Below are 14,911 nucleotides of genomic sequence, written 5' to 3'. Positions count from 1 at the left end.
TATATTTATTTAAGTATATAATAATTAATAAAAAAAACATAACTTTAAAACTTTTATGTAATTATTAATATTTAAAATGTATAGATACAATGTAAATAATGTGTCACTGCTTATAATTTGTTGACCACTATTCTTTATCATTTTGTGATTTTGTGGTCTTTGATAAAACATAATGTACAATAATACCTATCACATGCCAGACATTTAGTACTATGTACATTTAATACTACTGGGCATACTTACTACCTTTTTCTCTAGACATTTGTGAATAACACATAAAACATTTGATTTTACCAGTTTTTTTTAGTTGATGTTTGATAGATGGATTTATGACAATGTTTTCTTTTTTGGTTAATTGTTCAACTAGAGAAGTACGGAAATTAGTTATTGACATATTGGAACAGGCAACTTTGTTAAATAATACAAACGAATTTACTGCAGCTATATTTAATAGCCCATCTAAAGCTACTTTTCTGTACCACTTTAAGCTACGCCTTGGAGGGTTTGAGTAAGAAATCATTTGATCAGAAAGATCAATTGATGTCTTTCCTATATTGTAGTCAATTACTACCTTAGGCTTCTTTAAAATTTTACCTCTTACACGTTCTTCAACCATTTCACTGTTATGTTTTGTGCATATCATATATAAGTCTCGTTTATCCTTCCATTTTAATATTAAAACATTTGTATCAGTCCTCATTGAATCAACCTCTCCTTTTTTAAACTTTTTTTTTATTACTTCTTTAGAATTGGATTTTCTGTTCGATCTTATGGTACCTACTAGATGTGTTTGTCTAGATTTTAATTTTTCAGCTAGTTCAACACTTGAGTACCATCTGTCCACATATAATGTTCTTTCACAATCAAAACAAGGATCTCCTAGTGTCATATCAATATTTGTCCCAAAACTATCATCAACAACAACCTCTTTGTCAGCATATACTTTAATAGCAATGGTATAACATGGAGGAATACATAATTTAAATTCTTTTATTCCAAATCTATCCCTCTTACTTTTGATATATTGCTTAAATGACAGCCTACCCATAAATGTCACAAGGGATTCATCAATACATAATTTGTCTAGTGGCTGCATACAATAATTAGAATTAGACATAATATCATCCAAAACGGTACCGAGTTTGTATAAGCGATTTTTAGTATCAGCAGTAGCATATCTGAAAAATGTAGCATTCGCATTAATATTTCAAAGCGATTTCGGCTCATTACAAGCCCAAAATTATTAGCAAATATTTTAGAACAACTCCAATATAGTTCATATGTAGGCAACCCAACTAAGCCAGTCCAAATCAAAAGTCCAAATAATTGTTTCATTTCTGTCATATCTGTATCAAACCATTTATTAATACGTGAGAATGGTGATAGTAATTTAGAAGCCTTTTCCAGTGCAGCGAATCTATTTGTTTCAATAACTATTTTATTTATTATTTCATCATTCACAATAAGCAAATAAAAATCAAGCGGTGATCCATGCATAAGAGTGTCAAATAAATCTAGATTTATACTTGAATTTGTCTGAATTTGACATCATCATTGATATTTTGTTTACTAGAAGTACTACCTATTCAAAACATTTAAAACCCATATGTAAGTTAGATTAAAGTACATTAAACTGCAGGTGAAATAACTTACTTGTAGACATGTTTTCAACATTTTGATCTTAATTGGGGTCATTGTCACTATCGTCTGAACTATTGTCAAATGAAGATTCTAACATTTCAGTTATACTCTCATCATTCATTTTGTTTATTCATCACAAATTACATCAAAAAAACTTAATAAATCCTTTACCTTAACGGCAAAAACACATTAAACATTCAATTTTGATAATCAGATAAATAAAGTAAAAAGTTTATACGTTTAGTTACCAATAACAACAGTATCAAACGTTGCTTTATCAATGATTTTAAAATATTGATAAAAAAAAACAAGTAAATATGGTATTTTCATGCTACAAACACTAACTGAAAGTGGCAACACTGAAGAATTGGAATCCGACGAGAAAATATTGATTATTGAGACACCTAACACGAGATCTCATTGATAGAAAAAATGTATAAGTGAGATTAGATTAGATCTCACAACAAACTTTTAGTAATTTGTTGAGATTTAGAATTCGATCTCGTAGCAAATTTAAGTAACAAAGTGAAAAACCCCGTGGCGGTCAACGTGTTAAAAATATAGAATTATGAACTGGAAGGAATATTATTATACGATTTAAGACTCACAATATTGTCCAACAGAACGTGTATAGTCACTAATTGATTCATGTCGCTTGGACCTCTTGGTAGTAAGTACTTCAAATGTACCATCAACAGCTACAACCGTAGACTGCCTCATGAATGCCGCATAATGTTGCAAAAATTGCAGATTTTTAAAAACCACTTCGCTAAAGATAGATTCTGTACCTATCAGGTACTCTAATGAGCCTTAGAAGAAGGCATTGTTGATATGGTCGTCCAATAATGACATCAGTCGTCCACACCATTCCTGCATTTCACCCGTGGCTACCACAGAAGCTGATACAGGTAGATTGAATCTCTGGTGGAAATCCGCATCATCCTCAAAGCAACATCTACAGACATTTCAGTTGCTGCATTTGGATATCTGTGCATTCAATTTAAAAATTAGGTAGGGTGATAACCACGCAAAGTGTCATATTTAATAATATTTTTATCAGGTAAAATATAGAATTGTTTCGGATATCTAGATACATTTAAAATACATCATCGTTCAATTAAGATCATTCGATAACGTGGTTTTCTATTTTTGTCTAACACACGCGTGACATTGTATTTTAAACGTGTTTTTTGCCAAATATTCCAATTTATTGATATATTGAAGCGATATAAGTATTCTGAAAACGGATTTGAATTTGCCGTCAAGTCTACTTGAAATCGACTTTCCCAAATGTTTGATATTATCCCCCAAATTCCTAAAAATGTCATATTAAAAAAGAGTATTTAAAAATTGTCGTATTTTAATTTTTAGAGAAGTTAAAATCAAAAAATTTAAAATTTAGGAAAGTCGATTTCAAGTAGACTTGACGACTAAATTAAATCTGTTTTTAGAATTCTTATCGCTTCATTAGATCAATTGGTATGTTTGGCAAAGAACCTGTCTAAAATCCTATGTCGCGTGTGTGTTAAACAAAAACAGAAAATCACGGTATCGATTCCCCTTAAAGTACTAACTTCACATTATAATATTACAAAAACATGATATTACATAAATAATAGGTAGATACTTACCTATATAAAACAAATAAAATATTTAAATAATATTAAAAATTACTTACTTTTGAACCGGAGAATTGAAACTACCATCCAGTAGTTCTCTTTTTGAAGTACATTTAGCCAATCGTTCCTTTTCTTTTAAAAGTAAAATATATTTGCTTTTATGAAACAGTTTAACATGATTTTCCAAATTATCAGAGTGACTTCCTGTCCGAATAGGGTTAACACAGCTGGCAATTTGGCACACTTTCATTCGTGGTCATATTAACTTTAAAGTACATTTTTAGTACTGGGTTCGAAATTGTTCTACCCATGATAGCTTTTTTGTTTTAATATTTAGCTAGGGAATATAAATAAAACGGTTGTTTTAACAAAAGTATACCTACGTATAGAGTATAGACTTATTTTGTTTTCACTCTGTACTTTGTCTACTCTGTAGTCTGTAGGTACTACTGCTATATTTAATAATATAACAGTTTTACGGAATTTTAGTTCGGTTCGTTCTGGCCACATTGTTTTTCTTATCACCGTGTGGAATGGAATCGGCCCCGTCCCGTCACGGGTTTTAGTATTACCCCTTTAAAATAGGTTGCACAGGGCCAGAATCTAAATTATATTGACAATATCCAACTTATTTCCTTCTTTAGGACTTAATAATGTCGATTGACTTGTCTTATATTCAACTAAACAAATTATTCACATCAGAACTCAGAAGACATAGAAACAAAATTATTAGAAGTTGAAATAATTGTTTCTGAATAACTAGAGTTATTTTCGCCTTCATTGTTAATTATATATCTGATTTTTTTTTTTTTAATTAAATATCGAAAACATTTTTGTTTACTAACTTTGAATAAGCACGGTCTAGACTAGAAATAATAAAAATATTATTTAAGAACATGATTATAATATTTTTACTAAAAAAAAGAATTATAAAAATTCATTTTATTCATTTTTTTCAGTAGTAATCACATATTTTTTTATTTATAAAATATATAATAATATAAAGTTCTGTATGGTTTTTAGGGGGGGGGGGCTTTGAATATTTTTGCGGGAGCTTAGCCCCTCCAGCCCCCCCTAATTGCGCCTATGGATAAAGACAATAATATAAGGTTTGAAAATAGTAATCTATCTAATGAGCCTGATGGCGTTGTAATAATCGACGAAAATGATGTAGGTACATGATTTTGATAATTTATATCTCCAAAAGCAAACAGATAGTAATGTTGGCAAATAAACTATAACAAAATCAGTTTTGGCTGTTCAAAACCATTTAGTCTCACCAATGCCAAAACAAACATTCTGATCCACAAAAAAAAAAAAAAAAAATGTTCCCTTGTAGTTTCAGAAATAAAATATGAAGGTAAGGAACATTATCCTGGTAAAACGACAAAAACTCAAGCTTCTAAGGCCCGTTCTTACAATGTCCGGTTAAGTGTCGGTTAGCGTTAACCGGAGGTTATACTGAAATTTAACGGACAGTTGGTTCTTACATACGTCGGTTATACAAAAAGTCTCCGGTTACCGGATGTTTTACGGTCAGATTTTTAACCTGCTGAATTCGGCCGGTTATCTAAAATCTGTCGGTTTGTGTTATCAATAATACTCTTTATCATCATTTTATTATTGATTTTTGTTTTAAATTCGACGTTGGAGTTTTCACGTAGTATAGTGTATACATTTTTTGTTATTTTTATGTTACAATTAACAATTATGAATAGAGTTCTTCATAACTACGGTTTAATCGACCAAGAAAGTGATTCTTCCGACTTTGAAAATGAAATGGCAGAATTTAACGTTGCAATTCGGAAAGAGATAATTACTTCGAGTTATTAGACGAAGTAGAGTTTCAGAAACGATTTCGTTTGAAGAAACGAACAGTTAAGATGATCCTGGAAGAATTACAAGATCAGATAAAATATCCCACCAACAGGTAATTTGACGTACTATTAAAATAAATTAAAGTAACATTTTGTAATCGTGTTAAAAACCAACGTTTCATAAATAATTCCATCTCTCCAATGACGCAATTATTACTAACATTGAGGTTTTTTGCAACGGGGAATTTTCTCATTACAGCCGGTGACTTTAGTGGTGTTAGCGTAGCAGCTGCTGGACAAATTGTAAAACGAGTCAGTTATGTATTAGCTACAAAAAGTGATAAGTAAATAACTGTACCTATAATAATTAAATAATCAATTTCGTTGATTTACTGCACGTTACACGATGAGTGTACAATATCGTTACTTAATATGTAATACTGTGAGATAATATCTAGTAGTCCAGTACCTCAGTATATATTATATACTGAGGTACTGGGCTACAGACATCGGAGATAAAAAATTCAAACTATACGATGGGTGTAACCTATTATGATTACTTTTTATTATGATAAAAAAATTAAACTACATCATAATGTTTATACGTTATTATCATAATTAGTTACGCCCATCGTATATTTTAAATTTAAAAAAAAAACAAAATTCAATTTTTTTGAAACAAATTTTTGGTTTAATTATTTTTGAAAACCAAAAATCTTCAATTTTTATATTTCGAAAAATTAAAAACTGTGTCTATATCAAAATACTGAGGAGATCAAGTGACCCGTAAAAAATATTTGTTTGGCCAACAGGTTCTCGAGAAAACGTAATTTAAAATTAAAACATTTTGAAAAACTTTTACGAGTTGTTTTACTCAAAAACAGTGAAGTGTAGGGTTACAGACCTCGGAGATTAAATTGTTTATCATAATAAGTTACATCCATTGTATATTTTGAATTTTTTAAAAAACGAAATTCAATGTTTTTGAAATAGTTTTTAGGTTTAACTATTTTTGAAAACCAAAAAGTTTGAACGAAGACGGTCAGCCAGCCTATGATACTACTAGGCTAGTATATTTGATGATAATATTGTGAATAAAAAAATGTATATATAACCTATTTACGAGGAATCTTGTTTTAAATTTTCAATCCTTAGCTATAAAAGTTAAACATTATATTAAGTTTTAACTGCAAAATAATTATTAAATTTTTAAATTTTGTCAAAAATTGAACTTTGACTGATTATAAAAAAAAAAATTGTGACTATTTATTTTTTATATTTTTCAACTGCTTTTGTAACAATATATCAGCAGCCTATATGAAATGCTAATATAAACATTCAGTCAAAATTTCATATGTCTACGGTAATTTGTTTTAAAGTTACACCAAAAACCAAAATCGATTTAGTCGAAAATCTATTTTGAGTAAATATTTACGTTTTTCCTTAATTTTTCTTTTGTTGTTTTTTCACGGCGCTTTTGACCCCCTAAACTGCCAACTAGATTCATTTTCCTATTAAAAAAAATATCACTGAAGAAAATTTAAGCACTTTTACTGTCCTAAAAGGTGATGAACCACAAAAAAAAAACACACAATGTAAAATCAATACATTCAATATAAGATAATAGAACCTACCTATATTTTGGAAAATTGGAGAGGAGAAAGAATTCAATAGGGTTTTCTTGATCTTTGATGATTTTTAAGAATTATTTGATAGGTATGTATATTAATTATAATTTGTTTTTGTAGATATATAAAAATGCCTAAAACAACAGCAGAGATAATGGAGCTGAAAGTGAAGTTTTATGGATTAGCCCGTTTCCTAAAAGTAATTGGTGCAATAGATTGTACCCATATAAAATTACAATCTCCATCAAGAGAATATGGGGAACAATACAGAAATAGAAACGGGTATTTTTCCCTAAATTTACAAGCTTTGGTTAATGCAAATTTGGAGTTTTTGGATGTAGTGGCACGTTGGCCTGGCTCAGCACATGACAGCAATGTTTTTGCAAATAGCAGGCTCAGGGCAAGAATGGAACTTCATGAGTTTAAAGATTGTGTGATTTTAGGAGACCCAGGCTATGCATTATCCCATTACTTACTAACACCTATAGCAAATCCAACAACCAAGGCTGAAAGATTGTACAATGAATCACAGATTAGGACTCGTAATGTGGTGGAACGGACATTTGGAGTCTGGAAACGAAGATTCCCTGTCTTATTTTTCGGACTCCGTTTGAAAATGGAAACATCAATGGCAGTTATTCAGTCCTGTGCCATACTTCACAACATTGCTCGCTTGGCAAATGACCCACAACCACCAGATGAGGTTGAAAATATCACAGATTTATTAACCAACGAATTAATGGATATAGAAGATGTTATACAGCCAGAACATAATAATTGTGGTCTGAGAAATGCTCTTATAGCAGAACATTTTGGTCTCATGTGATGCATTATACAAATTTATTTAAATGTTCATACAATTTATATTTATTGAAATTTAAAATTTACATTTTACAAATATGGTATAAAATTAATAACATATGCAATTATTAATACTAAATACAAATTATTATGATTTTCGCTAAAAGTAAAATAAAATTGTTCTCTATATTCCCACTAATATATTTGCGTTTTTTTGTCGTTTATCATACTTATTCATCCTTATTCATCCTTATTGTAAATAAGAATTAATTATTAACTGCCTACTAATCAAAGCTGGGCAAGTCACTTTTTAAACCAGTTTAAGTTAAATTACTTAAATACTACCAACATTTTTAACTTAGTTAGAAGTTAGTTTGGAGAAAATAGTAACTTAAGTTAGAATAGAGTTACTTAAGTTAGTTTTAGAGTGGATGTTTGAAGTTAGGTTTTTTTTAGTTTAAAATATAAATTTAAAAAAACGTTTTTTTCAAATGTAATGTATTACAGAAATTAATTATTAAGTAGATAGGAAGGTAACTAACTTGAATTATTGATGATAAATTTAAAATTTAATTGAACAATTGTTAACTGATAATTTAATCAAATGTTTCAAATAGGTAGGTAATATACTAATATCTTAATTTCTTGGGATATCAGTCATTAGAATATAGAAAGTTCAATAAAATGAAAAATTTAAAAATTCAATAAATTAAAAAAAAACTACAATAATAACTAGTTATTTATTATTTTTAACGAGTTAGATTAGATTATTTTACACATTAAATTCAACTAGTGAAGTTGCAAAGTTAATATGAATTAAAACTAACTAGTACCCAGCTTTGCTATTAATATTGGATGCATGTGATGATTATAATTATCCTGTACCTACCTAGTATATAAGATAATTTATAGTAAATTAAAAAACAATATTAAATTAAATTATATTGTTAGTATCATGACAAATTAGATAGGTATCATCACAGTTGTACTAGTTTTGCGCAGTAGATACGCATCTCCTTCACCTCCGGCCTATATCATAGTTATGCGATAATACATAATTATATATTATACTACATATCTACACATGCACCCAACACTGTATTAACAAAATTATCAATAATTACTTCATACCTCAACTTATCACACATTAATTTGTAATGTGCTCGTGCCCACTCATGTTTTTCTTGAGCTCGCAATTCTTCGGCATTGAGTTTCTCATGAGCCTTTTTCTCTTCATTATCAAAATATTGTGTTTGTTTTTTTATTAAATTCACCTTTTCTAACGAATACTTTTTCACGCTGTCCCCTAAAGTGGTCTTAATATATTTTTTTTAAAGCAAGAGGGGTCATTAACTCCACACTTTTATTATTTTTCAAAACTTCTGGATTCCACTTGGCCCACATGTTGTTGTTGCACCGTATCTGGCGTGACAACAGCCATAGGATTATCTACAAAAACGGTTTCAGGATGATCCACATGCACTACCTGTTAAAAATTAAAAAAAATTAAGGCCTTTTAAGAAAAACGGTAATTTCTTAAATAACTTACAGTATCAGCTGGGAGAACTACCACAGGATTACCTACAAAAACAGTTTCGGGTTGATCTACATGTTCTACCTGTTCAAAATTTTAAAAAATTAAGGCCTATTAAGAAAAATTGCAATTTAAATAAATAACTCACTGCCTCATCGTACGCATATATGAACATCTCACCCAAATTATGTACTTGACCAATCCCTATGTCCTCTGTATTCACTAACGTCTAACAGTTTCCCTAAAATAAACAACAATATTTCAATATTAATACACTAAAAACTAGATAATTCTAATGTATTTGGCAATGTGATTAGAAAAGAAATGTATTATCATGGCCTGGTGGGCCGCTACTTATGTTTACAAAAATGGGATCATGCCTATCCGCTCATGTATATTATAATAATAGTGGTTTCATTAATATTTAATACAAACATTTCAGTAACAAATCGAAGAAAATTATATTAAACCGGTAAGGGTTACCTGTTTTGTAGCCCTACTGCTGATGACCCCATGATTTCAATTAAGACATTATGTGTTGCTGAGGGTGCTACAGTGGAACGTGCAGTTCCACCTCCTGTTTTGAAAACCTCCTTTTTCCTATCCGCTTCCGTCTTCTTGGCTCTCCTTTTCAAGTTTTCATACTTATCCTTTAAATTTTGCACCTGGAAATAGAAATCAATATTGTTTTACTCCAAACTACACTTAAATATTCCTATATCAAATCAATCGCCTGTAAACCGTGCACATTTTTATATTTAAATACCTACGCCTTTAAACCAAAGTAAAACTTATTTAATTGCAACTTACTTTTCTTAAACTGCCTGTTGTGGCAGTGAATTGTTCTTGGATTTTTATCCATATAGCAATTTTCGACTGCCAAACATCGTGGTCTGATTTTTTACATTCCAACACGTTAGAATATTTTGCGGCCAACTCGACCAACGTATTCTCTTCCGTTGCAGAGAAATTAGTGCAACGAAGTCTCTTCATAGTTCATATTATTTTTCGACATGTTTTTCAAAATTAAAAAACGAAACAGACACGAATGAAGAAAATATAACAATATAGGTCTATGCAATATTATATCGAATTATCTGACTGATAAATGATAACAACAATAATAAATGATAACTCAAGAACGACGCATGCGTAGAACAGTAGCATTTGGCCATGCGTAGGTTGTTTTGGGAATCACTTGTATTATAACTGACGGTTAGTTATACGATCGTTAATCGAAGGTTGTAAGAACGGATTGTTGTAACCTCCGGTAACCGGTAGTTCACCGACGACATTACGGTTAGGTAACCGACACTTTACAAACACTTTAACCGGACATTGTAAGAACGGGCATAAGTGACATAATTTATATTGCAAATCAAGAACAAGACATATTTATAAAAAATGTGATAATCCATTTTGTCCCGAGAGCATGGAAGACTTCCATAGAAAATAAAGATTAAGTCTGACTAGTGACTATGATAATGAACTATGATATTTTTTATTTTTTACTTTGTTTTCATCTTTGTTGGGTTACATTTGGTATAGTGTTTATGTTTATTTTGTGCAATTTAGTTATAGGTTCACTATTTTTAGTATTACATTATCTTAATAAGGTATTATATTTTTTTTATTTTATACAGAGTACGTTAACTAAGTTTTTAATTTATTTTTACTTTGTTAGTAAAATTTTATTCAAAAGTAAGAATATTAATTTTTATTTTATGCATATGTTAATTGTTTCACTATTATCCTTATTCTATTTATGTTCACAAGTTATGAAATATATTGTTTTTATTTTATACAAATTTTCATTGTTTTATGTTTGGATTATATTAAATAGATAAAAGTTATTAAAATTGTACATATCCTAGGTATCCCAGGGGGCATGTCCCCTTCCTAACCAATATATTTAATTTAAGTATATGGTTAATGTATATTTAATTATTTTAATTTGCCAAAATGTAAAATGTATTTATAAAAATGCATTTAAAATAAGATGTTCCAAATATGCACAAAGGTATCTATGCATATGTGCCAAACAATCGTCCTGTGGTTTCCAGACGTTATAGAACAACTCATGCTGACCGAGAAAAAATCTCGAAGATTGGAAGTTATTGGAAGTGCCACGGCGTTGTGGTAGAAACGGTTTCTCCGTACGCGATTCCCGTGCTGCTTGTAAAGCAAACGGGTAAGAAAAGGCTGTGTGTTGACTACCATCGACTAAATAATGCTGTACATAAATTACATAATTAAATCATATTTTAGTGCCTTTGTTAGCGTTAAGATATGTTTTCCGGTAGTCATAAATGGTTTGAATTAAAAATTGCTTTTGATCTTCGTTTTTAGTGATTAAGTTATTGAAATTACTAATTCATTTACACCTCGTTCTGCTGCGTCATTAATAACTTTTAAATTGGTAAATTTATTAAGACCCTGTAAAAATGCTGATTGTTATGAAATATGAAATAATTTGAATGATGAGCTGTTGAAAAATCACTAATACATTTAAATTTTAATAGGTTCAAGTTTTTAATATCAACCGTGAAACGATTAACAGTTTGTTCACCGGTGTCAACCTTTGAGTGCAAATTAATTTTGGCCAATGGCACCTCGTGGACAGAATTATTTTTTTATTTTTATTTTTTATTATTTTATTATTACTATGGATTGCCTAATGTAGTACAGAAAGGAAAAAATAATATTTACCGATTTTTTCAAATTTATTGACCATTTAGAACAAAGCAGCCATTGGATCTTAAACTTTATTAACGACTGCAATAATTAGGACAATTAGCGGTTGGAATAATTATTAAGCTTTTGATTCTTGTAACACAACTTTTATTTTTTATTAAGTTTATAATAATAATAATAGCAATATGAAAACATAGTAATATAACTTAAAAGTAATTTAGACAGAACAATAAAAAAAATTGTTATTTATAATATAATTTAAAATTATAAATTTTCAAAACAATTGTATTGACAGAAAATTGGTTTTTGTATGGTAAATGGAAAAACATGGTGTATCACATAGGCCCACATTCCATTCTTCACACATGTACATGGTATCCTTCCGCTTATTGTTTTTTGAACAAACTATACATTTTCTTCGCTGTACTTTCCCTGACTCTAATTTTTTTTACATCTGATGGAAAATGTAAGGTTAGTCTAAATGGTTGGTCGTTAATACATGGTCTTCTTATTGGATCTTATTTAGCTACTAGTACATTTTTTGACCAAGTTAAACAAAAATGAAATTTTTTTAAGTTTGGAGTTCGCAAATTACTATATGAAGTTGAAGTTAAAAACAAAAAAATGAAAGTACTGCATCAAAACCTGAGACGAGCCAATAAAAAAATTGCACCTTTAAAACCAATAATTTCTCAACTAAGGAAAGAGAATCTTATTAATGATGATGCTTCTGATATGCTGTTGGAATCATTTGGTGAACACAAAAACTTAATAACTAATTGGTATAAAAAAAACACTAACCAAAAATTTCCTAAGAAGGACAGCCTAGCTGTAAGACAGTTTGCTTTGTCTTTACATTTATTTTCAGCTAAAGTTTAATAATTGTATTATGCTCGAAAGCAATTCAATACCATTTTGCCGTATGTGCGAACTTAGTCAAAATGGTATTCGCATGTTGACGCTAAGCCTGGGTTTACTAGTGAAGGTATAAAAACTCTTGCTTTGAAAGTTATTTTCAGATGTACCTGTAGTCTGTAGCTTGTTGCTGGATGAAATGGCAATAAGACAGCACATTGAGTTTGATGGTAAGAATTACTATGGCGGAGTGGACCTGGGAACTGGTGTAGATAATGATAATTTAGAAAAGGCAAAAGAATGTCTGGTATTTATGTTGTTGTCCATTAACGAAAATTGGAAAATACCTATTGGATATTTTCTAATTACTAGTTTGAATGGATCTCAAAAAGCTGAACTAACTAAACATGCATTAAAAGCTATTAAATGATACTGGGGTTTCTGTAGTTAGCTTGAAATTTGGCACGGCTTCTAGGTTGCGACTTCAATATTAACACATTAAACACCAGATTTGACGATATAGTTATATTTTTAGATCCAGCACACATGATAAAGTTAGTACGTAATGCTTTTGGAGATAAAAAAACTTTTCTTGATAGTGATGCTAATTTGATAGATTTTAATTTGGTTAACTTTTACTTCAGGAGAAAGAAGGATGTCACCTGGACAATAAGTTGAGGAAACACCGCATATTTTTCTTCAAACAAAAGATGAAGGTGAAATTAGCAAGCCAACTTCTAAGTCAATTCGTAGCGGACGCTTTTAAATTCTACAAGTATAATCTAGGTCTTAAGGAATTTTCAGAAGTTGATGGTACTGTAAAATGTATTTAAATGTTTAATGCTGGTTTTGACATTCTTAAATCAAGGTCAATTAGGTGTTTTGGGAAAAAGAAAGCCATTAGTGATGACAATATTAAAGAAATATATGAGTTTACCAATTTAATGATAACCTATATTAAGGGACTAAAACTGAAGGAAAAGGACAACTTTATACACGTGTTAGAATCAAACCGGAAAACTGGTTTTCTGTGATTTATTGTTTGTTTGAATTCCACATTATTATTATATAAAACTTTGGTAAAATCTGGTAAGTTAGACCACAAAAATGTATAAGACAAGTCAAGACCACCTTGAATTATGTTTTGGCACAGTTTGAGCATTGGGAGGTTTTAATAATAATCCTAACTCTCGCCAATTTTAGTCGGCTTACAAAAAGCTGGTTATTCATTCAAACAATTTTGAAAATCTCAATATAGGAAATTGTATCTCTAGAAAATAACGATATACTTCATTATTCTAGTTCAGACCCAATTAAAACAATTAATAGTCATAATATAGATTCTATTTTGTCAGAAGAAAATGTTCAAGAGGTTGAAGACATAAATTATCATGATTATATACACAAAATATGTAAAACATTTCTAGTTTCTCAAAAGAAATTATAATTTACATAGCTGGATTTGTTGTTCACAAGTTGTCTTCAACTATTAAGTGTGACAAATGTTTAAAATCATTATGCTCAAACGATAAGGAATCATTTTTAAACTCTCTCATTACATTAAAAAATAAAGGAGGCAATAATGGAGGACTAAATTGATGGCTTAATTCAAAAATGTTGTAAGTACATTTATCGTCGAAAATGATTTGAGTGCATAATAGTATAAGAAAAGGTATAATCGTATGTTTGTAAGTTTGTGGTAAGTGATATAGTACATATTTGAGTCAACAGATAGCGTTCTATTTTGTGATAGTACTATAAATGGATATCGTTATTTCTGAAATGTGTTAAGTGCTGCACGTGTACTTATAACATTTTAGCATAAACTATAAAATTAATTGAGTTTTATTTTTATGTGTACACTAATCACTAGGCTTGGGGACTTGTAGCTCTAAAAAATACCCGAATATGCATGCAAATATGCACCAAAAAATGGCCAAATATGCCCTAAAATATGCACCTAAAAATAACCGTATATGTACTAAGATATGGCCCCCAAAAATTAGGTATAACAAATATATGGTAAAATTAAATATTTATTTTATTAGAATTTTTATTATGTATCAGAATGTTATAATTTGAATTTAAAATTATATAATTGTATTATTAATTATTTATTATTATTTTATAATTGTATTATAAATTGTCCGTGTCTTCCGTGTCTTCTGATCCTAAAATAAAAATAAAATAATGTTTAAATATTTAAATGATTTAATTCTTATTATTTTATTAATATCTTTACCTTTAAATTACACTGCACATTAGATATTTTCTGATGTTTTCAAACGTGAATCTTCGACGATTACTTGACAGTAAATTTTT

The 14,911-nt window shown here is 29.5% G+C and overlaps 1 protein-coding gene across 1 annotated transcript; it reads left to right on the top strand.

Moving 5' to 3' along the window:
• Nucleotides 1-5,278: 5,278 nt before the first annotated feature.
• Nucleotides 5,279-7,531, top strand: LOC100571011 (putative nuclease HARBI1). Its single transcript, XM_008184934.1, has 2 exons — nucleotides 5,279-5,421; nucleotides 6,826-7,531. The coding sequence occupies exons 1-2, from the start codon at nucleotides 5,279-5,281 to the stop codon at nucleotides 7,529-7,531; spliced, it is 849 nt and encodes a 282-aa protein (XP_008183156.1).
• Nucleotides 7,532-14,911: the final 7,380 nt, after the last annotated feature.

The sequence above is a fragment of the Acyrthosiphon pisum genome, chromosome X (assembly GCF_005508785.2).
Source record: "Acyrthosiphon pisum isolate AL4f chromosome X, pea_aphid_22Mar2018_4r6ur, whole genome shotgun sequence".
Lineage (NCBI taxonomy): Eukaryota > Metazoa > Arthropoda > Insecta > Hemiptera > Aphididae > Acyrthosiphon > Acyrthosiphon pisum.
Note: the sequence above shows the minus strand (reverse complement) of the source record. Positions and strands in the feature narration are given on the sequence as shown.

Coding starts and splice junctions, on each gene's coding strand:
- LOC100571011 (XM_008184934.1), top strand. CDS start 5,279: ATGACGCAATTATTACTAACATTGAGGTTTTTTGCAACGGGGAATTTT. Junction 5,422..6,825: donor TTAGCTACAAAAAGTGATAA/GTAAATAACTGT, acceptor TTGTTTTTGTAG/ATATATAAAAATGCCTAAAA.